Source organism: Bos indicus, chromosome 5, assembly GCF_029378745.1.
Source record: "Bos indicus isolate NIAB-ARS_2022 breed Sahiwal x Tharparkar chromosome 5, NIAB-ARS_B.indTharparkar_mat_pri_1.0, whole genome shotgun sequence".
NCBI classification, from domain to species: domain Eukaryota; kingdom Metazoa; phylum Chordata; class Mammalia; order Artiodactyla; family Bovidae; genus Bos; species Bos indicus.
In genome coordinates, this window is record NC_091764.1 from 71,135,104 (window position 1) to 71,159,469 (window position 24,366).

Below are 24,366 nucleotides of genomic sequence, written 5' to 3' on the forward strand. Positions count from 1 at the left end.
TTGGTTGAACGAGTGAAGTGATGGTATGTGACTTCTGAGATGAGATCATAAAAGACACTGTGGCTTCTGCCTTGGTCTCTCTGGGATCATTGGCTCTGAGGGAAGTGAGGGACACTGACACCATGCCCTTGGGACACTCAAGCGGCCCAATGGGGAGGCCCACGGCGTGAAAAACTAAGGCGTCAACAGAAAAAACCAAGGTCAACAGTCATGCGATTGAGATCCTCCAGCCCGAGTCAACATTTCAGATAACTGCAGGTCAAGGCTGCTTGACCTACATCTTGACTGTAATCTCACGAGAGACCAAGACAGAACCAAACAGCCAAGTCATGACCAAGTTTTCGATCTACAGAACCTGTGTGAAAAATGTCAGTTGTCCTAAGCGGTTAAGCTTTGGGGTGATTATTAGGCAGCGACAGGTTGCCAATATACTCTCCGACATAGATCACCGGCTACAATGGTTTTTTTTTTTTTTTTTTTTAATAAATATTTATTTGGCCGCCCTGGGTCTGGGCCGCATGTGGAATCTAGTTCCCTTACCATGGATTGAACCGGGCCCCCCGTTTTGGGAGCGCGGAGTCTTAGCCACTGGCCCACCAGGAAGTCCCTACAAATTGTTTTAAGTTTGCTGTAACGTGGGAAACTATAAGAATCTGGGTTCAACCTAAGGTGCTGATGGGTGCGAACGGTGCTGGAGCCACGGAGGAAATGGAGTAAGAACCAGGACACCTGGCCTTGCGGAGTGGCGAGTAATTTGATCTGTAGCATCCCTTTCCGGAGAAGGCAATGGCACCCCACTCCAGTACTCTTGACTGGAAAATCCCATGGACGAAAGAGCCTGGTAGGCTGCAGTCCATGGGGTCGCGAAGAGTCGGACACGACTGAGCGACTTCACTTTCACTTTCATGCATTGGAGAAGGAAATGGCAACCCACTCCAGTGTTCTTGCCTGGAGAATCCCAGGGACGGGAGAGCCTGGTGGGCTGCCGTCTCAGGGGTCGCACAGAGTCGGACACGACTGAAGCGACTTAGCAGCAGTAGCAGCAGCAGTATCCCTTCCAGCGTTAACGTTCTCTAGGAAAGGCGGAGACAAGTGACACCATTGCTCGAGCGCCGCGACCCCGGCGCTCCGCGGCAGCCTCCACGCCTGCGCAGAACTCATAGCGCGCTCTCAGGTGGCGCCGTTGCGCGCCGAGTCATCGATGGTGAGTTCCCGAGCGGCCTGGACCCGTGTTGGCCTCCAGCGGTCTGCTCGCCGGTGGGCTCCAGGGGGCGCCCTCAAGAGAAGGGGCGGAGCGCTCCTGTTCCAGAGACCAGCTCGGCGGGGTCCTCGGTCGGTTACACCTCAGTATCTCCATAGCTACGGTAGTGGCCGCTGTAGGCGGGAGGTCCCCGGCCGCTCCGCAGTTACCGTCACCGCCTCGGGGGTCCGGGCCGCTGAGTCCTCTCGCGGCCGCCATGAAGCTGCGGGTCCGGCTTCAGAAGCGGACCTGGCCGCTGGATATGCCAGAAGTGGAGCCGACTCTGGGGCAGCTGCGCGCGTACCTGAGCCAGGCCCTGCCCACCTGGGGGTACAGGTAGGCGCCGCGGAGAGGCGGGGTGGGGGGGGCGGTGGGGCGGGGAGGAGCGCCCAGTGGCGCGGGCCCGCGCCGGGCGGTCACGTGAGGCGGGGCGGCTAGCGGGCGGGGCCAGCACCCCGGGACTGTGATGCGCGCGGGCCAGGCGGGAAGCGGGAACGAGGGTTGCAGCTCGCGGGGTCCCGGCTCCTAGAGGTCATGGCCCGGCGTCCCGAGGGCTCCGAGCTCATCCAGGGTGAGCCTTCGCTTCCGTGTTTGCAGTAAACTAACCCAGGGAGAGGCTAAGATGCAAAATTCTCGAGTCTTTTGAGATGTGAGCTGGGAAATTACGGGTTAGGCTTAGGTTAAACCTCTTCAGGCTTTCAGGGATTTAAGTTCACCATCTCCAGCTGTCGGAATATTTCAGTGAAAAAGTTTGTAAAGTGTTAGGAGTTAAAAACCTGCTTCGTATCTCGTATGGAGATAAGAGGCCACCTGTAACCTGTACCGCTTTCAGACTGCCAGCCTGCAGTCCGCTTAAAAACTCCGTTAAGTGTTTACCTGCCAGGCGCGGCTGTGGGCACTTTGACTTCCCCGCTGGAAAGTTTTGCAAAGTGCAGCATTTCGGTCTGTTTCAAATAATAATATTTTCCTGGGCAAGATGTTGCTTTTTTTTTTTTTTAATGCAATCTATGGTAAACATTGGCCTTATGATGACCCTGGAGAGCTTGCAGTTTGGGGACAGTGACGTTGAGAAATAATGGATCAAATTCTGAATTTATGGGGTTGCAGATGAGGCTGTCCTGGGTATCCTGGAGACCATAACCTGGGAGTAGAGGGACAAAAGTGAGGGTGGTCCTCTTCAAATACTGAGCTAGCGAATTTGGAATTTGTGCTGAGAAAAAATACAAGAGGTGTTCACTGGGGCTTTTTAGGTGAATTCTTCAAAAGAAAACCTGTTAACTGACTCCTTTCAGAAGACTTTTATAAACTTACATTTTATTTTTAGGAAATTCAGTAAAATGAGGTTTTATTATGAACTTCTCACCCTTTCATTTCTCAGTTTAGGACGTTACATTCAAAGTAAGCCTTTTTTCCCTCGAAATTAAAAACATAAATACAGAAAATGAGATACTGACAAACTTCCTTTTAAGTGTTATAGTAATTGACACCTCTATTGTTTTTTCTTTCTGGAGTTATTTCTCCACTGATCTCCAGTAGCATATTGGGCACCTACTGACCTGGGGAGTTTCTCGTTCAGTATCCTATCATTTTGCCTTTTCGTACTGTTCATGGGGTTCTCAAGGCAAGAATACTGAGGTGGTTTGCCATTCCCTTCTCCAGTGGACCACATTCTGTCAGATCTCTCCACCATGACCCGCCCGTCTTGGGTTGCCCCACGGGCATGGCTTAGTTTCATTGAGTTAGACAAGGAGAGTCCCTTGGACTGCAAGGAGATCCAACCAGTCCATTCTGAAGGAGATCAGCCCTGGGATTTCTTTGGAAGGAATGATGCTAAACCAGTACTTTGGCCACCTCATGCGAAGAGTTGACTCATTGGACAAGACTGTGATGCTGGGAGGGATTGGGGGCAAGAGAAGGGGACGACAGAGGATGAGATGGCTGGATGGCATCACTGACTGGATGGACGTGAGTCTGAGTGAACTCCGGGAGTTGGTGATGGACAGGGAGGCCTGGCCTGCTGGGATTCATGGGGTCGCAGAGTCAGACACGACTGAGCGAATGATCTGATCTGATCTGATTGTTTTTTCTTGATGTTAAGCCTAAGTGTTTTGCATGCTGGTATCATTGCTGCTGCTGCTGCTAAGTTGCTTCAGTCATGTCCGACTTTGTGTGACCCCATAAACAGCAGCCCACCAGGCTCCACTGTCCCTGGGATTCTCCAGGCAAGAACACTGGAGTGGGTTGCCATTTCCTTCTCCAATGAATGAAAGTGAAAAGTGGAAGTGAAGTCGCTCAGTCGTGTCTAGACTCTTAGCGACCCCATGGACTGCAGCCTCCTCCGTTCATGGGATTTTCCAGGCAAGAGTACTGGAGTGGGGTGCCATTGCCTTCTCCTGCTGGTATCATTACCCCACCACAAATTATCAAAATTAACTTCCCTTTTAAAAATAGCTTGTATATATGTATACATATTACTTTTTAATTAGATGGGACAGTCTGGAAAGGATGTGAAACCCAATATGACTAGCTTTGTTTACTCAAGAGCCCAAGTTAGTTTCTCTTTCAAGTTTGTTTTTACAGTTGAGGCTGGTTAACCGGAAGGAATGTAAGCTTCAGCTTGCGAAAGTGAATTCATTCTTCTGACAGTACGTTCATTTTATAATAAATGGGCAGTTTAAAAATGTGTCCATGAGACTTTATTACTTTTAAAGTGTCCTTGCTGAGCAAGTGGATCTGAGATTGCCATAAAATAATTCTCAAAGGCCTGGAGTTTCTAGGATGGCATTTCCTGATGAAGTTAATTTTTTCCCCCCACCCACAGTGTCAGAAAACAGGATTGTTTTTTAACCATTCTCCTGGAAAACCATATGTTACTTTAGAAGTAGGTCTTTTACTAAAGGGGAGGGGAGGCCAACATTTTATTAAGTAGACAATTCTTTACCTTTTTTACAAATCAATATTTGAACGAATATTGTGCTAGATAATCATTTTAAAAAACCAACCTTATGCTGTGACAAATCATCCATAAACACAATTCATTTGAGGTGTTTTTCTTTTTTTCCTGCTAAAAATGGGATGTTGTTTTTCTGGGCATTTGGCTGATTTTCAACATTTATCAAAACATTTGAAAGCAGAGGCATAGCTACTTATTTTCTCATAAGCAGGAGTTGTTTCGAAAGCTTCAATAATTTCTGTACCAAAGACACTTTAATTGGTAAGAAAATAATGTATTTACACGTGAAAGAAAAACATAAATGAATTACTGGGAGCACTTTTGAAAATGAAGCATTGTAAAAATGAATAAACAGAGCACAGTTTTCAAAGGACTTCATCCTTTGTTAACCTCTCAAAAAGTTAATGAAGTTAGCATTGCTAAGTATAAATGTCTTATAAAATGTTCTACAATGGTGTTAATTATTCCTCACCAGTGTGTAATGAAATGATTATTCTCTGAAGATCAGATAATCTGTGATGAAGAAAGGATGGGAGTTCATTACTTCAGCCTAATTTGAACTCTTAGCTTGCTTATGATCAGATAATCTGTGATGCAGAAAGGATGGGAGTTCATTACTTCAGCTTAATTTGAACTCTTAACTTGCTTAGCACTGGGTCTTTGGATTTGTGCAGTCTTCCACATAGAAGGGACTTCCCTGGTGGCTCAGACTGTAAAGTGTCTGCCTGCAATGCGGGAGACCTGGGTTTGATCCCTGGGTCGGGAAGATCCCTGGAGAAGGAAATGGCAACCCATTCTAGTATTCTTACCTGGAAAATCCCATGGATGGAGGACCCTGGTAGGCTACAGTCCATGCGGTTGCAAAGAGTTGGACACGATGGAGCGAGTTCACTTTTTCCACATAAAAGACTTTAAGTAAGACCTCAGTGAGAAGGGTGAACCTGTTACTGAGTTAAGAGGGATGAATTTATACTCAGTCATCTATGTGCACTCATCTAACTTTTTGTGATTATGAATATTCATTAGGACATGGGTCTAGTATTTTGGAACCTTCATAAGCTAACTATTGTGGAAGGATATTGGATAGTTAGCCCTGATTTTAGCCTCATCTTGATCTTTTCATCTAATGTTTGTTGGTTACTTCTGTTCCATAAATACTTTTTATTTGCCAAGTGCTGGAGATGAAATTTTGAACTAGGCAGACAAGGTCCTCAATCTCATGAAACTTAAATTCTAGTGGTATGGGTGTGGAAGAGATGATAAGCAAATAAATGATAGTTTCCATTAGTGATGTTCCAATAAAAGTAAAGCACAAGAATGGAATAGAGTGATGGAGGTTGGGTAGAAGGCATCTCTCAAGAGGTGACGTTTGGGTTGAGACCTGGGTGAAGAGAAAGATTTGAAGAACTGGAAGAGCAGATGCACAGGCCCAGAGGCTGCACTGAGGTTGATCTGTTTTAGAGGAAGGAGTGGAAAGTTCATGTAGATGGAGAACAGTGAGTGAGAGGATGAGGGGTAGGTCAGATGTTGGGCTTTGGAGGCCATTTTAAGGCCAATTCCAAGGTCAAATAGAAGCCATTGGAGGGCTCTCAGCACAGGAATGATGTGATACAATATGTATTTTGAAAAGAATATATTTCATTGACTCTCAGGTGCCATCAGCCCTCAGATGCACATTCTTAAGTCACACTATATGAAAAAATGCTGTCCATTAAGTTGTGATATGTCATCAATTTTAAGACGCATCCCTTTTCCAAAGATGACAAAGTATTAAAAAGTATGTATCTTAGAATTGATGAAAACATGGATTAATGATAGAGAATTACTGATCCTGTCCCTCAGGCTGGAATCTGTAACGTAGACATTTAGTGAGAAGAACAAATAATTTTGATAGTTTCCTAGACTTTGGCTTTCTTTTTATCTCTGTTTTGTTTTGTTTTCATTGGTGTTGCTGGGCCATACTGTGTACTCTGCATATGTTTCAAATGTATTGTACCGGGGCTGACGAAATAGGTAGCTCTTACTGTCCTTATTCGTCTTTCTTGGCAGTTCCGATGCCCGGTTTGCAATTACATTGAACAACAAGGATGCCCTCACTGGAGATGAAGAGACCTTGGCTTCATATGGGATTGTTTCTGGGGACTTGCTATGTTTGATTCTTGAAGATGCCATTGCAGCACCTAACTTACCTTCATCCACAGTTTCAGAGCATTCCTCAGTCCAGAATAATGACCAACCCTCTTTGGCCGCCAGCTCCAGTCAGTCCAACATACAGGATGCACAACTGCATGACTCGCTCCAGGGACAGGCAGCCCAATCTGAAGTCTGGAATGACGACAGTGTGGTGGGTATTAATATCAAAACAGGAAACAGAGTAGTTGATAAATCATACTGAATAGCTCAACTGGATTCTGTACCAGTCAGGATGATTACCATCAGTAGACTAAAGATTATAGTCTTATAGAAATTTTTTTAAATTTTAATTAATCTTATTTATTAAGTATAGTTGATTTACACATTCCTTATTTCATTGTATTTGGGAATTCATCTAGTACTGATTGAATCTTTAAAGAGAAACAGGGAGAGTATGGTATCAGATGCTAATACTAGCTCTAAATTGCTTTACAGTCACTTGTCCACTCACTTGTCAATGACATGTGACAAATGATCTGTTTAGAGAGGTGGTGCTAAACATTTTTTCTCGTTTCCACATGCATGAAGAATATGATAAGTATGTATATCAGGATGGCTCAGAGAGTGCCTGTGGTTCTCATGGAGTGGGTGTAAAGTTTGATAAGCTCACCAGAGGGTTTTGATATCTTCCTCCCATGTCATTATTAGCCTAGGGTAGCCTTTAAAAACATTCTTCTCACATGTATTCTCTCCCACACATCTGTCAGTAAGTAATAAATGGCCAAAAGTTAGGCATAAGAAGCAAAGAGCGTATATACAGACATACCTCAGTTTTACTGTGCTTTGCAGACACTGTGTTTTTTACAAACCAAAGGTCTGTGGAAACTGTGTCAAGCAAGTCTGTTGGTGTCATTTTTCCAACAGCATTTGCTCGCTTCTATCTCTGTCACATTTAGTAATTCTCATAATAGTTTAAACATTTTTGTCATTATATTTTTATACCTTTTAAATTATATTTTTGTCATTTAAAAAATATTTTGACATTTATATATTTTTATGATTTGTGATCTGTGATCTTTGATGTTATTATTGCAAAAAGGTTATAACTCAGTGAAGACTCATATGATGGTTAGCATTTTTTAGCAATAAAGTGTTTTTTAATTAAGGGTGTCTGCATTGTTTAGACATAATGCTGCTGCTGCTAAGTTGCTTCAGTCGTGTCCGACTCTGTGTGACCCCATAGACGGCAGCCCATCAGGCTCCACCGTCCCTGGGATTCTCCAGGCAAGAACACTGGAGCGAGTTGCTATTTTCTTCTCCAGTGCATGAATGTGAAAAGTGAAAGTGAAAGTGAAATCATGTCCGACTCTTAGCGACCTCATGGACTGCAGCCTACCAGGCTCCTCTGTTCATGGGATTTTCCAGGCGAGAGTACTGGCGTGGGGTGCCACTGCCTTCTCCGGACATAATGCTACTGCACACTTAATAAGCGCCATATAGTGTAACATAGCTCTTATATGCACTGGGGAACCAAAAAAATGTGTGACCTACTTTATTGCAATATTTGCTTTCTTGCAATAGTCTGGAACCCAGCCTGCAACATTTCTAGGTATGCCTGTAATTCATAATTTCGTCAGGTAAGTGGTTTTAATGAGTATTTTCTCCTTTCTCAAAGGAAGGAGCCTTATTTTGGGTAGTGTGGATTGTCTAAACCCATTGTCCCCTGGGTTTTTAACAGGTGAATGTGGGTCTTCTCTACAAGCCATCAGGGCTCAGATCCTCAAGGATTTTGAAAGAACAGCCTCTTGGTCCCTTATATTCTTCCACTATTTCACTCATAAAATGTAACTATACTTTCTTCTGCTCTTTTTCTAATGGAAATAAACTTAAAAAGAAGAAACATGTGCTTTGCATTAAGAGTTGAGCACATACCTAAGAAGTAGTCTTTATGAGTAAAATTAATGTAGGTAACTCAGTCTTACTGAAGCAGTGTATTATGTCAAAAAGTTCCAAACTATGAGTCTGGAGATCTTAGATCATTTCAAATTTTTATTAGCTGGTAACCTTGGTTATATTTTATTTAATCTGAATCAAAATTATAGCAAGTATAAAAAGGTGTCTTGCCTCATCTGTCTTGCCTATTTTTATTTGGGGTAAATTAGAAAACACTGAAAAACATGAAATTGTAAGATATTATCTTTCATCATTTGTTCAGCAAGCATTTATTGTACCTACTGTGTACCAGGTACTATTCCTGTTGTACAACAGTGGGTGACATGTCTATTCCTTTCTAAGCTTTTTGTCATGGTAGGATATAGACATGAAATCAGAAAATTGCAGTACTGGGTGGTGAAGTGCAATAATCAAGGCCTTTGCAAGGTAGAAAGATAGTCTATTGTAATACTTGAAGAGGTGGGGGAATGGAGAGGGAGGGACTGCAGAACGTGAACTTGATACAGAGTCAGGGGTCAGGTGATGAAGGGCCTTGTACGCTAAGGGGTTTAGGAGTTTGGACTTTATTTTGTAGACCTGCATTTCTCAGCATGTCCTCTATGGAAAACTTGTCTCATGAGATTAAAAGTAAGTGTTATGGGGATGCTGAGTGTTGAGGAAGGAGGATAGTGTTTCTTGGTTAAATGTTGGGCATGCTTTCTGTAATTCCTGGACTTCTCAGAGCTTTATAATGCTGGAATGTATTTTGTGGATATGGAGGGTGAGGTTAGGTGGCTGTGACATGTAGCATTTTCCATTCTCATTTGATTGTAGACCTCTTTTTTCTTAAGAATATTTAGGATCATGTTCCAAGGCACAATATAGGCCCAGTAGTGCTGTCTGCCTAGGGGAAGTACCGGCAAGTTTAAGCTGGGATATCGGACATAACTGGATTCTCGGTTGTCAGAAAACTCTGGCAGCAGTGGGTGGAGTGTCTTGGGAGACAAGAAAGTGGAGTCCAGGGATACCTGGGGAGGCTGTTGCTGGAGGTTAGGAGATAAATGAGTCTGAAGTACCACTGGGGTAGAAAGGGGCAGATTTTGGAGAGATTTAGGAGATAGATTCAGTGGAACTTGGATGACTACTTATGTTGAGGTGGGGCTTATAAGGTTGAGGGGAAAGTCTAGGATGATTTTCAGGTTTTTGGCATATCAACCAAAATTCAGTTCAGTTCAGTTGCTCAGTTGTGTCTGACTTTTTATGACCCCATGAACTGCAGCACACCAGGCCTCCCTGTCCATCACCAATTCCCGGAGTTTACCCAAACTCATGCCCATTGAGTCAGTGATGCCATCCAACCATCTCATCCTCTGTCGTCCCCTTCTCCTCCTGCCCTCAATCTTTTCCAGCATCAGGGTCTTTTCAAATGAGTCATCTCTTCGCATCAGGTGGCCAAAGTACTGGAGTTTCAGCTTCAACATCAGTCCTTCCAATGAACACCCAGGACTGATCTCCTTTAGGATGGACTGGTTGGAACTCCTTGCAGTCCAAGGGACTCTCAAGAATCTTCTTCAACACCACAGTTCAAAAGCATCAATTCTTCGGCGCTCAGCTTTCTTTATAGTCCAGCTCTCACATCCATACATGACTACTGGAAAAAAACCATAGTCTTGACTAGATGGACCTTTGTTGGCAAAGTAATGTCTCTGCTTTTTAATATGCTATCTAGGTTGGTCATAATTTTCCTTCCAAAATTAATGGAGATCAAAAAGAAGTCCTATGGACAGAGGAACCTGGTGGGCTACAGTTCCTGAGGTCACAAAGAGTCAGACACGACTGACTGAACATGCACACAAGATACTCAGAAGGGAGGAGCAGATTGCAGGCTTATTCATGGTTTAGGAGCCCTCACAGAAAATGTGTACCATTTCTGAGCTTAGTAATGTGCTTTAGCTGTTTAATGAATTCATTGTTTTTGTTACCCTTTTCAGTCGGGGCCTGGTCAGCATTTTGAAGCTGAAGCAGTTCCAGATGTTGTGGATGTGGAGGAGGGCACAGGTTACTATCTCGCAGAGCCAATGCTCTGCAGTGAATCAGTGGAAGGGCAAGTGCCACATTCATTGGAGATCCTGTATCAGTCAGCTGACTGTTTGAACCCCTGCGATGCCCTGATAGTATCCATACATCTTCTCATGTTGGAGTCGGGTTACATACCTCAGGTGAGATTACGGCTGAGAACAAAAGTTTCCTGTTAGAAAAGGGGTCGTGTTCTAGATTTCTTTCTTAAATGTGTCTGGGTATTAATGTAAACTGTCAAAGACAATGCTGAGCATACCAGTAGGCAGTCAATGTTCCCTTCCCGCTTTCCTTTTTTCCTCCTTTATTTCCTTGTCAACTTTTAGTTAGTATTACAGAATTGATGACATCTATGGTTTAAAAGAACCCAAAAGATCATATATGATAATACGTGGTCAGTGCATGTGGATTGTGTATGGCTAGATAGATGGCTCACCGCGTTATGTTTTTATGTTGGTGGTTCTGTGCATCGCCACGAACCTTGATACGATTCAGGTAGGAAGAGGGACTTGTTCTTACGTTGTTGTTGCTCACATTCATTCAGTCCTTAGCCAGTCAGCACATACCTGCCAGCATCAGGTGCAGTGCTTTGTCTCTGCTCTCAGCTTGCTCACTGGCCAAATGCAGGAGAAAGACGAGTAACAGACTGATACGTTGGATTGGCTAAAGTGTAGGAGAAACGTATATGTGTAGAGGATGCCATGCCAGAGATTCACAAAGGAGAACCTTTAGAAGTTTTTCAAACTTTAATGTGCATAAGAATACCTAAGGGATCTTATTAAATGCTGATTCTGATTGAATAAGTCTAGGGTGGAGCCTGAGATAGTAGTGAGCATTCTCCACATAGTAACAATGCTGCTGATCTGTGGGCCATGTTATGAGTAACAGATGTAGAGTGATTCAGTGATTGGCGAACACAGGGACCATGCTATGCACTGAGTCAGGATTTAGAATATATAGATACTGGGACAATCTTTATCCTCAAGGAGTCTGTAAGTGGGATGAAAGAAACAAGTAAAAAGCAAATTATAATGTATTATGATAAATAATAGAAGCATTGCAATGAAAATATGAGCAGAATGTTAGAGGGTCAGAGGGTGGATTTGTTTTGAAAAAGGCTTCACAAAAGAAGTGGCATTTGAGTGGGCTCTTGAATAATGATATGGCTCTGCTAGGCAGAGAAGTGAAATTTTGAAGTGAGAACTCAGTCTCTAACTCTGATATTTTATTTGGACCAAACTTTTGATGGTGGATAATGTAACATTTTTTTTCTATCACAGTTTTATTAATGATTTGATAAACTTTATTAAAGGGACTGAATGGAATGCTTATCTGCAGACAGGTTAGGGGCCTCTTGTGCTTTTCATCTTTTTGAGAGTAGTGCACTGTCCTTCATTGTCTGTTTCCCTCTATTTCATGTCATTGCCCAGGGGACTGAAGCCAAAGCTGTGTCCATGCCGCAGAACTGGAGGTTGGGAGGCGTGTATAAGCTGCAGTATACGCACCCTCTCTGCGAGGGTGGCTCTGCTGCGCTCACCTGTGTGCCTTTGGGAAACCTCATCGTCATAAATGGTAACTAGCTGGAGGAGTCACGCTTGTTAGTTTATGAGTCTTTACATGTTTCTCTCCCAACACTTCACAGCCACTTCAGTGATGGGCTGTCGTGATAGGTAACTAGCTGGCAGAGTCAGGCTTGTTAGTTTATGGATCTTTTCATGTTTCTCTCCAAATGCTTCACAGCCACTTCAGTGATTGGCTGTCACAATACAGCTAGGAATCTTTCTCAAATTTGTTTGATCCCCAGACCACTAATCACACGGGGGCCAAAAGGTTACAGAATACAGGGCTAATCATGCTATTACGTCACAGCCTAACTTGCAAGGTCACAGCTATCAAATAGTGAATGTGAGGTTGTAATTTTTGCTTCAGTTTCTTATAAAAACAGCTCAACAACACTTCAGCAATTTATTAACCTTTATGTACTAGTCTTAAGATACTTAATATAGAGAATAGCTGCTAAATGTGTTAGTTTCTGATGTTTTGTTCCTTTACTAATTCTTGATAAATCAGCTGCTTGTGGACTTAGTGGCAGACAGCCATTCCAGAAGCATTCCAGGCCTAGTTCTTTGAAAAGGAGCAGTGTGTCCTTAAATCTTTCCTTTACCCAAGACATCCTGCTCAGTGCACATGTGCACGAGCGCATCAGTGGTTCTTTCATAGAATGAGATGAAGTGCGCCTTTGTGTACAGGATTAAAAAATGAACCTTCTGGTGATGTCGAGAATATTGGTCCTCTGGGTCTAGAGAGAGATGATTACTGTGAAAGCTAGCAGGATTCTTTTAATAAACAAGGGAAGACTCATTGCCAAGGGTTAAATAAAAAATAAATGGAGTTTTTAGTGACCTCGTTACAAATAATGATTGTATTGTGTTTAACTGTCTTTTAACCTTGTTGCATATCTTTCAATTATTAATAAGCTGCTATTGGTAGTACTTAACTGGGTTTCATATAAAGGTGTCTACTGTAGTTTTTAAAAATGGTGTTTTACTTGATGTGATTGCAGGTTTGCACTTTGGACTTTGCTGTGAGGGAAGGAATTAAGCGGAGAGCAGTTTGTTTGTATAATGTGTCTGTATATTGGGGGCAAGGGAATGAATGCAAGTCCATACGAAAAAGTGAAGCAGTTGATGAAATGACAAAACTTTTTCATCATCTTTCTTTTGCTATTTCAGCTACCCTAAAAATCAACAGTGAGGTTAGAAGTGTGAAAAGACTGCAGCTGCTGCCAGAATCTTTTATTTGCAAAGAGGAATCAGGTATTGTAACAGTGATTTAGCTTTTGGGATAAAGGTTTAAGAGGTTCACGCAAAAAACAGAAAAAACAGAACAACAGAAAGATAATGTTCAAAGACTTAAAATTTCTGGATGAGCCTAAAGCAAATACAAGACAGTGTTACAGAGTTTCAGTTTCTTTCCTGTTTCTCTTAGGGTCTTGGATGCTAAATTATAGTTACACTGCATTACGCCGTATAAATATAAAAGTGTACCACCAAATTATATTTAGCATCATTATGGAATGATGCTATTATACAATGCATTACACAGGATTGATGCTTCATAATTTCTGAACTAAATCTTTGGAGTTTTCTAGCATTGCATTTAACCAGTATGGAGAGGAACTGTGTTTTGTGGAAACCATACAATACAACTTCATTATGGAAGATCATTAAAAGAAAAACTGTACTCAAAATGTTTGCTTAAACTTAAATAAATTTGGTTACTGTTTTATACAGAGTGGAACTTCAAAAGTTTTTATTCTAGGTGTGATTTTGCTTGTATTCTATAATACTAATAGATGCAAAGAAGATAGTTTTTCTTTTTTCAGTTAAACCCCAAGTGTAACTGACAGGTAGGCAGTTGAAAAAGAGATGAGGTGGTAAGGGAATTAACATCTTTTGGAGTATTTGTTTTTTGCTGGACATGTGCCTTTATGGATGTATTTTTCATTTTGTCCTCATAGTAAATTCAGGCGGGTTTTAAAATCGGGGGTGGGGGATGGGGACTGGTGTGATATAGCAGGGAAATGGCATTTACAGCAGTGTCTTTTAGGGTAGGCTACCTAGATCTAGATCTTTGCTTTGAAGGCCTTGAGACTTATTTTTGTCAGTTCCCAGGGGAGATCAGACTCTGAGAGACTTAACTTATATGAACTGAAGTTGATGAGGAAAGGGAGACCTCAGAATATGTATTTTTAATGGTCTGTGAACAATTAATGTCATACCAGGCCAGTGTTGCTCAACCATTTTTTCATTATCAATCCCCTAAGGAGGCTTTGTACACAATCCCCCACCCCAACTCCCAAATCATTCTCCCTGATGAAATTTTAATTTCATAGATATACTATATGTTTGTATACTATGGCCCTTTTGAGGTCACAAACCAATGTAATAGCTAGGATTTTTGCTTGGTTGGAGGCGGTATTGTTTCTTTTGAGAATGCATGAACTAGACTGATGAATCTGTACGGATGGTCTTACCATTAAGACCAGAAAAACTTGAGATTCCTTGGCTACAATACTGTGTATTCATCTCTGTACTCTGGAGGTCCTTATTGTGGGGAGTAGAAATGCTCTACATTACAGCAGTAGACACTTCTACGCCCATTTTCTAGTTCAGGAAACAGGTCTAGAGGAGGTTAAATTACTTCAAGGACACAGAGTTAATAGTAGAATTTAGGATTGGAGTAGATTTGGCTCCTGAGCCTATTTTTTAAGAACAGTGTTTAATGTCGCTCAGATGATTTGATTTATGTTAAGTAAGGAATAAGGAAGTGAAAAAGGAGGAAGAAAAGTAATACCGTTAGATCACAAGTTTATGTGAATGCATGTTAAGTCACTTCAGTTGCGTCCGACTCTTTGTGACCCTTTGGACTGTAGCCCACCGGGCTCCTTTGTCCATGGCATTTTTCAGGCAAGAATACTGGATTGGGTTGCCATTTTCCTCCTCCAGGGGATCTTCCTGACCCAGGTATTGAACCCACGTCTCCTGTGTCTCCTGCATTGCAGGAGGATTCTTTATCGCCTGAGCCATCAGGGAAGCCACCAGTTTACGGATTATATTAATTTAGTATTTTCAGTATGTACTTTGTATGTTGGGTAGGAGTATGCTGCTCATTTGACAAGTCATTTAAATAATTTTTACTGTGGCTTATAGTACCTAGTATATACTCTGTACTATTATTTATCCTTTTATTTATAAATTCCTAATCACTTTTTAGTAGGTCCATTAAAGAAAGATTTTGTTTGAAGAGAATTCAGCCTTCAGAGTTACACAGTGTCTACTTCCTCGTCTACTGGAGACTTTAGTTCATTTCTCTTTATGTAGGAATTATTTGTGAAAACTAACTTACCACTTTGATTTGGTTTGGCAGAAGTAGAGGACACCATTTCAAGTTTTTCCATTTGCTATTGTGTTTTGACTTTTCATTTAAAAAATATTCCAGGGGAAAATGTAGCCATGATATACAAAGATCTTCAGAAACTCTCTCGCCTCTTCAAAGACCAGCTGGTGTATCCTCTTCTGGCTTTTACCCGGCAAGGTAAGAAATGATAAATTATCACAGGCTGAAGGGCTGGGAAGAATCGGAGGTTCGCATGTGTTCAAGGATGACATGTGACTCTTCCCTCTTTTGTGCTCCTAGTGAAATTCTGCTCTTTTAAGCTTAAATGCTAATTCCTTAGTTGCTATTCACGTCCTCTTTGTATCTTCACTGCATTTTATATGTATCTTTATTATAGCCCTTTTTCCACTGTATCATAATTTTTCACATGATTTCTTTTCACCTAAGGTTATGAATTACCCTGAAAGCAGGGAAATATGTCTTACTCACTTTTGTATTCTCATGGCCTAGCACAGGGCCTGGCCCATAATTGGTGTTCGATAAATACATATATAAATAATCTATAGCCTGTAAATTAGGTCTGCTTTTTAAAAAGCTATTTATTGGGACTCTGTGCCTAGGTACTTTGGATATTTGACATGCATTCTTACTTACTGCTAACAACTTTGAAGTGGATTTTATTCGCATTTTATAGGTGATGAAACTGTAATTCAGCTAGGTTTATAATTCACTCAAAATCCTTGTATTAATAAGCTTTCTTTTTGTGTTTTCTCAGTAGTAAAAAATATTATAAAATCTTAGTGACTTAAATTGAACATTTATTTCTCACTCAGGTACATGTTGTGTGTGGGTTAGGTTTAGCTGAAAAAGTGGTGAGAGGTCCTTATCTAGGACTGGCTCTTCTGTAGCACAGGGGAGAGAGGACCAGTGACCGTGTGTTGGTGTTTAAAGCTTTAATTCAGAAATAGTGTGCTGCTTGCACTCTCCTTTCAGTGGACAAACCTAGTGAGAGTGGGATGGGGAAACACAGGTTAGAAAATAATATGGTGGAGTCATAATCTACCACAGTCTTTGGCTGATAAATAATTTCAGGTTTTTAGAGATAGATCTGTGACTTTTACCTGCTGTCTGTATGTAGAAAAATAGTATTTTAGGTCTCAAGTGGCATGGTGCCAAGGCTGTTACAACCATAGTTTTCTTCTTCGGTTGATGGTGAGGGAAAAGAATAATGTGAATTTTAAAACCTTGTATTGGATTTTGGTTATCTTTGCTAGTGGAGAATAGTATCCCTATATGCAAAGTAGCTAATAATCAAAAAATAATTGTCACTTGACTTTGGAATGTATTATTCTTTTCCTTTCTTGGTTTTGCTTCTGAATTTGTCTCCCCCCTTTCTTTTATAGCCTGCTAGATATCAAATAATAGTAATCTAACACTCAAGTGCTTATTGCTTGCCGGATATTGTTCTGAGCACTCTATATGTATTTACACATTTAATTCTCAACTCAGTGAGGGAGGTATAGTATTAACCCATTTTACAGATGAGAAATTGAGTTGGAGCTTAAATAACTTGTCCAAAGGCACACAGTAAGTGGTAGCATTGGGAACCAATTGTAAAAGCCAATGAATTATCCATTTTCTGTAGTTGAGTAGAGAATTTTTTGTTGTACTGAATATATCTTGAAACAAAGGAGGCCACTGACTAGTATTTAAAAATTATAGTTATTCATTTGATCTGTATTACAAAGTAATTTGTCTCTATGGTAAAACATAAACAGAATAAGGGGCTTAGAGTTAGTAGTAGTAATATAGTCAACCAGGGGATAAAAGATGACTTATGCCTGGATAACTGGAGAATACCATCTAATTTATAATCTCTCTACAAAGTTGGCCACTTTGGTTGATGTGAGGAAAACTGGATGTTCTTTACTCAGTGAGATCTATTCTCTTTTTCCTTCTAGCACTGAACCTACCGGATGTATTCGGGTTGGTAGTCCTCCCGTTGGAGCTGAAACTGCGGATCTTCCGACTTTTGGACGTTCGTTCTGTCCTGTCTCTGTCTGCAGTTTGTCGTGACCTCTGTATTACTTCAAATGATCAACTTCTGTGGAGGTGTTTGTATCTGCGGGATTTTCGAGGTGATTTCCATGATGGCATGCTAACAAGAAAAGCGTTCTTTGTTACTGAGGGCTTAATTACTCAGCTGGCCAGAAGTTTTAAGTTGTGGGCTTTTTTAAAAGAGTAGGAAATAGTCATAGGATAGCCTTATTATAAAGAGATTCTAAGCCTTATTATCTCTGCCTGTGCCACAAAGCTCTCCCCATTCATGTTTGTGTTCTCTGCAAGAATAAACAGTCCTTTAGACCAAGTGGATTCTTTTAGTATAGAAAATTGAGGTAAGACAGGTTTAATGCTGGATGAATGAAACGTTTTAAAATCCTTATGTTTTCTTTTTTCTTTGTAGATGGTAGTATCAGAGGTCGAGACACAGATTGGAAAGAAGTAGGTATTTGTAAATACCAAGGCTGATGTCTGTAGCATGGAAATAATGAGTGAATTAATATGTTAAGGGCATATTTTCAACTTTTATTATAATATAATACAATCTGTTTCGAGTCTATTGCTAATTTTCAGTAAATGAAAATGTTTTCAACTTTTACCTTAGATTTTGTCCTTCAGTTCAGTTTAGTTCAGTCACTCAGTTGTGTCCTACTCTTTGCGACCCCATGAGTCACAGCACGCCAGGCCTCCCTGTCCATCACCAACTCCCGGAGTCCACCCAAACCCATGTCCATTGAGTTGGTGATGCCATCCAACCATCTCATCCTCTGTCGTCCCCTTCTCCTCCTGCTCTCAATCTTTCCTAGCATCAGGCTCTTTTCAAATGAGTCAGATCTTGGCATCAGGTGGCCAGAGTATTGGAGTTTCAGCTTCAACATCAGTCCATCCAAAGAACACCCAGGACTGATCCTTTAGAATGGACTGGTTGGATCTCCTTGCAGTCCAAGGGACTCTCAAGAGTCTTCTCCAACATCACAGTTCAAAAGCATCAATTCTTCGGCACTCAGCTTTCTTGACAGTCCAACTCTCACATCCATACATGACCACTGGAAAAACCATAGCCTTGACTAGACGGACCTTTTTTGACAAAGTAATGTCTCTGCTTTTTAATATGCTGTCTAGGTTGGTCATAACTTTCCTTCCAAGGAGTAAGTGTCTTTTAATTTCATGGCTGCAGTCACTATCTGCAGTAATTTTGGAGCCCAGAAAAATAAAGTCAGCCACTGTTTCCACTGTTTTCCTTAGTAATTACACAGGAGAAAATCTTAGCACAATGATTATTTTCACCTTTACTTAATATAGGCTCCCTGTTCGTAGTCAAACAAAACAAAACAAAACTGAGTTGTTTTTGTGCTGGAGTAGTCTTCGCACTCCACTCCAGTACTCTTGCCTGGAAAATCCCATAGATGGAGGAGCCTGGTAGGCTGCAGTCCATGGGGTTGCTGAGGATCGGACACGACTGAGCGACTTCACTTTCACTTTTCACTTTCATGCACTGGAGAAGGAAATGGCAACCCACTCCAGTGTTCTTGCCTGGAGAATCCCAGGGACAGGGGAGCCTGGTGGGCTGCCGTCTATGGGGTCACACAGATCGGACATGACTGAAGTGACTTAGCAGCAGCAGCAGTCTTCAGCTGTTGGGCTAGTTAGAATAGTAAGTTATGAAAAAAATAAGTTATATTGTTTTATTTGCAGATAGGAATATGTTCCACCCTCCGAAAATGTCATCTATTTTGTTATTTAAATTGAGGTCTATTAGGGACATAATTTAGGTGAGAAAGGGAACTTAAGTACTGACCGCTCCCACCCTTCCCTGCCGATACCATAACTTTTTATATTCTATGGCATGATATTTTCAACAAATATTAAGATTTTCCATTTTCAGCAAAGGCTGATGTGAAATTCCTATCAGCTTGAGAGTGCTAGATTGCAGTCCTGAGAGTCCATGTCACTCATTTATCCCTTGTCTGGATGTGTTGTTACTCCAGATTGGCACAATTGCGGAATTGCAGTGTGGTTAAGGACTAGAGTTCCTTTGGCATTGTGTTCACAGCTGCTACCTTACTCATGCAGGTAGAACTGGTAAAAGTTCCCTTCAGTGCACTAGCTTCTTTGTCTGCCTCCGTACTGTGGGAAAAGAAAAGTATATATACATGTGTACAATGAAAGCCAACTGGAACTTTGGGGAAGTGTCCACCTCACTCATTATGTCTTGTTCTTATCTGTCTGCAGCTGTACAAGAAGAGGTACAAACAAAGGAAAGAAGCCCAGAGAGGGCGGCATGTGATGTTCCTGCCGTCATCACCCCACCCCATTCCATTCTACCCCAGCCCCTTGCACCCCAGACCTTTTCCTCCCAGTTCTCTCCTCCCTCCAGGAATTATCGGTGGTGAATATGATCAAAGACTAACCCTTCCCTATGTTGGGGACCCAATCAATTCACTCATCCCTGGGCCTGGGGAGACACCCAGCCAGTTCCCTCCACTCAGACCACGTTTTGACCCAGTGGGCCCACTTCCAGGTCCTAACCCCATTTTGCCAGGGCGAGGTGGCCCTAGCGACAGATTTCCCCTAAGACCCAGCAGGGGTTGGCCAACTGACAGCCGGCTACCATTCATGTGATTGATTTGTTACCTCACTCTGGAGCTTGTATTGGTTTTATTTCTTTAAAACTACAGATGTCATTTTGCTGGGGTGCTACCTCTATTGTTTTCTGATTGCGATGGTGGGACATGGACTCACAGAAACCTTTTATAGACATATTAAGGTTGGTGCAAACATAATTGCGGTTTCGGACCATGAATTTTAAATCATAACTAGGCTCAAACACATCTTTATTAATCAAAATAGGACCATTACAATCAACAAATTTTTGCAAATGAGAAGTCCTGTAGCATAAAAATCCATGCTTTGGGATTCAGTGAACTCTTGGAAACCATTTTCTGCCTCCTGCTGATTGTGGAAGCGTTTCCCCTGCAGAAAGTTGTTCAGATCCTTGAAGAAGTGGTGGTTGACAAGAGGTCAGGTGAATGTGGCAGATGAGGCAAAACTTTCCTAACCCAATTCCTTCAACTTTTGAAGTGTTGGTTGTGCTACATGTGGTCAGGTGTCGTCATAGAGAATTGGGCCCATGCTTGACCAGTACCAGCTGCAGGCGTTGCAGTTCTCAGGGCATCTCATCGGCTTGCTGAGCATACATCTCAGATGTAATGGTTTCGTCAGGATTCAGAAATTTGGTGGTGGATCAGATGGGCAGCAGACCACCTAACAGTGACCATGATCATTTTTTTGGTGCAAGTTTGGCTTTGAGAAGTGCTTTGGAGCTTCTTCTCAGCCCAACCACTAAGCTAGTTGTCGCCAGTTGTTGTATAAAACCCACTGTTCATCACATCACAATCTGATCAAGAAATGGTTTGTTGTTGCTACAATAAATGACGATGTTTTTGATTTTTGGTCAGCTCATGAGGCACCCACTTACGGAGCTTTTTCACCTTTCCAATTTGCTTCAAATGCTGAATGACCATAGAATGGTTGATGTTGAGTTCTTCAGCAACTCCTCCTGTAGTTGTAAGAGGATTAGCTTAGATGTTCATCTCGATTGGTTGTTGTCAACTTCCCATGGCTGGCCACTGTGCTCCTCATCCTCAAGGCTCTTGTGTCCTTTGCAAAACTTCTTGAACCACCACTGCACTGTTAGCAGTTCCTAGGCCAAATGTGTTGTCCATGTTGCAAGTTGTTCTTGCTGCCTGATGACCCATTTTCAACCCATCTTGAATAAGACAATCACTCAAATTAGCTTTTCATCTAACATCATTTCCCTATTCTAAAATATAAAATAAGTCATTAGCAAAAAAATATAAAGTGAGAAATGCACATTAAAATGATGTACAGCATTACCACATTTATTTAAGAATATTCCAATATCAAACAGCAATGTTTAACAATGCAAAACTGTAATTACTTTTGCACCAAGCTAGTTGTTAAAGCTCCAGGAGTGGTGTGGCTCACAGGTTACTTGCTCGACGGTTGGCCTTGGGAATATGGTTCCTGACATCCCCTCTCTCAGTTACCGTCTAGAATGCAGGTTACACATTGATAATGTTCCACACCAGAATAAAATATTAAATAAATTACATGGCAGTCTTGACTTTTATTACAGAAAGATATGTAATATTACAATATTACTTGGACATTTGAAAATGATCAGAGAAGCTATTCATTGTCATCAGATTGCTGCAGGGGATTATTTTTATTGTGTAGTGGCACCCTTTCTTCACGTGAAATTATTTGCAAAAGCCTGATTTATGGAATGAACACAAGCAGAGCCAGTTTTGTTGAACTGGATGTGAGGTGAATGGACCCCCGCCAGCTCAGCCCCTACCCCCCTCTCTGCAGCTGCTCCTCAGGCTCTGTGCCGAAACTTCTGGGCTCCAAAACAGTGCTTTTTGGCCACCATTGGGTTGTTAGGGACTCCTGTTTCTGGCTTCTTCTGGAGTGGAGCTTGGGTTCTTTTTCCTTGGGTTTTAAATCCTTGGAGCCTAACCTGTAAGTAGACGACGTCTTCCAACAACAAAGTACAGTGCTTTGAGTGCTGCTCAGGTACTTGTTCTGCAAAGAAAGCCTCGTCATTTGTAGAATATTTTGCTTTTGAGACTTAAAGTACACAAAATTCAAGTTTTATTTTGCCTACAACAAGAAAAAGGTCAAACAAATATCTCAGCATACAAACAACCATAGAAACATGCTACAGTGACAGATCAGTCTGAATCACAAAGCAGGAGTAAAACTCTGCTAGTGTCTGCAGAAAACAGGAATATTGCCAGCGTCGTCCTGCTTTTTTAAAAATCGGTTTTGCATATAAGGAAATGGCTTGGAATGCTGTGTGATGCAAGAATGTTAGAGTCCTACATACATGTGAATTTTTGTCTTTTTGGGCTACACATGTGTATTCTTTTTTTTCCCCATCACAGTGAAGAAAGTTCAGCCAATAATATTTTCCAGAGGCCATGTCACCTTTAGTGGCTTAATGTACAGGTAAAGGATTAGGGCTGTTGACACTTTCTTTTCCCTGTGGAATTTTGTAATATCTGAGCTATAGATTAGCTTTTAACAAAGTGTCCACCAGAGGCCATATGGCTTTAATTGGGTCTAGGTTGAAAGAGTCACCCTGAAACTTCGATGAGTCCAAAACTGGTTCTCCAGCACCCCTCTTCATGGCCTTATAATGTTGGGATGCGCCGTGTGTGGTGTGTGTGTGCATTGTTTGGGTGCCCTGTGGTGTGTGTGTGTGTATGTGTGTGTAGTGGGGATGGAAGGACATAGTCATAACCAGAAGCACCATGTACTATAAAACAGTTTCCAAAATGCGGTCCTTTTTGAGTGGTCTCGGAGAGGTTCGTGAGCCGTGCTGGTGTCCCAAGGAAACAGATGCTACTTCCCAAACTTATCTCAGACTTGCCCATGGGACAGATCCCGCTCAGCTTAGGATACCAGCAGTGTGTCACACACCTAAACTTGCAGTCCTCTCATAATAGTTTATTCTGAGTTCTTAAAACCACCATCAAAGCTTTTCCTCTTAACTAGCTCATAGTTAGAAGCTTATAAAATCCACATTCTTCTCCTTAGACTGAGACTGTTAAGCTGTATGTTGCTGGTGAACGATGGGGATGAAGTCATGGTGTGGGTGTGGCCTGTTTGCTGCATGACTTTCTGACGTCACTGATGCGATGGATGAGCGCCGTGGTAGGTGAACCTCCACCTTGCTGGCTTGTAGCCTTAAGGACTTTCCTGGCCCCTCATTTTCCCCTTTAGTTATTTTTATTAACAGAAGCTTGCCAACCACCACCTCTGCCCCACCATTTATTAAAACAAAGCTCTGGTTTGGCATGGTTGGAATCAAATCATGGCAGGTAGCCTCTCAACAATGTAGATTTTGTGATTCCTTAGGTACAAAAAATTGAATTCTGTCTCACTCTAGCTTGCCTCTCCAATTCCTGAGATCACTGCTTAGCTAAATATCTCTGTGATTCTGACACTCCCCTTCGCTTTCTATACTTGGGACCCTGAACCAAGGTTTGTTTTTCTCCTACCCTGCCAAATTACAGTGCTCTGGGAGGAGCCAGGCAGGGTTAACACTCCTTTGGACAGCCTCCAGTTGACTGCAGAAAATGTGGAGTGGATAAAACATGGAAGTATTAGGTCACATGACAAGGTTTCATCTTAATTAAATGGCCCTCTTTGGGATTCGCGAACAGGTTATAGCACTGAAGTTTCTGCTGTCCCAGAGCAAACCAGGTGAAATGTTAATTAAGAGGGAAGGAGATGTTAATTTGCTTCTGCTCTAGATTCAACAAAAGACCAGAGACAGCAGATACTTAAATATGATAGGCTGGAAATTGAAATTACAAGTAGTAGGACCAATCAGTGGAGAAGGCAATGGCACCCAACTCCAGTACTCTTGCCTGGAAAATCCCATGGATGGAGGAGCCTGGTGGGCTACAGTCCATGGGGTCGAGAAGCGTCAGACATGACTGAGCGACTTCACTTTCACTTTTCACTTTCATGCACTGGAGAAGGAAATGGCAACCCACTCCAGTGTTCTTGCCTGGAGAATCCCAGGGACGGGGGAGCCTGGTGGGCTGCCGTCTATGGGGTCGCACAGAGTTGGACACGACTGAAGCGACTTAGCAGCAGCAGCAGGACCAATCAGAACAGAAATAACGAAAGATACTTGGGACTTTAAAGAATTTTCTCTCTCTCTTCTCTTATACAACTGTAGAAGGAATGTTTAGATTGGTTTTATGACACACTAAAATTTCAAAAATTTTTTTTCTTCTTTTCTTCCTGGCCTGCCCGTTGAGAGGGTTCTGAACAGAATCTATGAGTCTCCTCTCTCGCGGCTGCATGTTTCGTTTGTGGAAACACAAGGGAGCCTCTGTGGCCTTTATGCATTGTGTTTGGTTAATGGGCTGGTTTGACTTGCTTATCGCACAACCTTCCAGTTTGTCTGCAAGCAAACCCAAAATGCCACCTGCTATTAAAGTCTACATAGTAGACTGGAACAGGGTTTAAT

The 24,366-nt window shown here is 42.0% G+C and overlaps 2 protein-coding genes across 3 annotated transcripts in view; one reads left to right on the forward strand and one right to left on the reverse strand.

Moving 5' to 3' along the window:
- The first annotated feature begins 1,223 nt into the window (after nucleotides 1-1,223).
- FBXO7 (F-box protein 7) lies at nucleotides 1,224-21,427 on the forward strand. 2 transcript variants are annotated; one of them, XM_070789673.1, is made up of 9 exons: nucleotides 1,224-1,576; nucleotides 6,243-6,537; nucleotides 10,250-10,477; nucleotides 11,765-11,906; nucleotides 13,067-13,150; nucleotides 15,336-15,431; nucleotides 17,195-17,371; nucleotides 17,698-17,735; nucleotides 19,527-21,427. In XM_070789673.1, exons 1-9 carry the CDS (start codon nucleotides 1,458-1,460, stop codon nucleotides 19,914-19,916), a joined length of 1,569 nt encoding a protein of 522 aa, XP_070645774.1. In that variant the 5' UTR covers nucleotides 1,224-1,457; the 3' UTR covers nucleotides 19,917-21,427. The 2 variants fall into 2 exon arrangements, with proteins under 2 accessions (XP_070645774.1, XP_070645775.1); XM_070789674.1 differs by lacking the exon at nucleotides 1,224-1,576 and adding an exon at nucleotides 1,675-1,811 and having other exon boundaries at nucleotides 6,395-6,537.
- The window catches only part of SYN3 (synapsin III), a 498,442-nt gene continuing 491,332 nt past the window's right edge, over nucleotides 17,257-24,366 (reverse strand). The window contains exon 14 of the mRNA XM_070789671.1: nucleotides 17,257-17,391. Within this exon, the coding sequence (XP_070645772.1) occupies nucleotides 17,331-17,391 (61 nt within the window). The 3' untranslated portion in view covers nucleotides 17,257-17,330. The remainder of the gene's footprint in view (nucleotides 17,392-24,366) is intronic.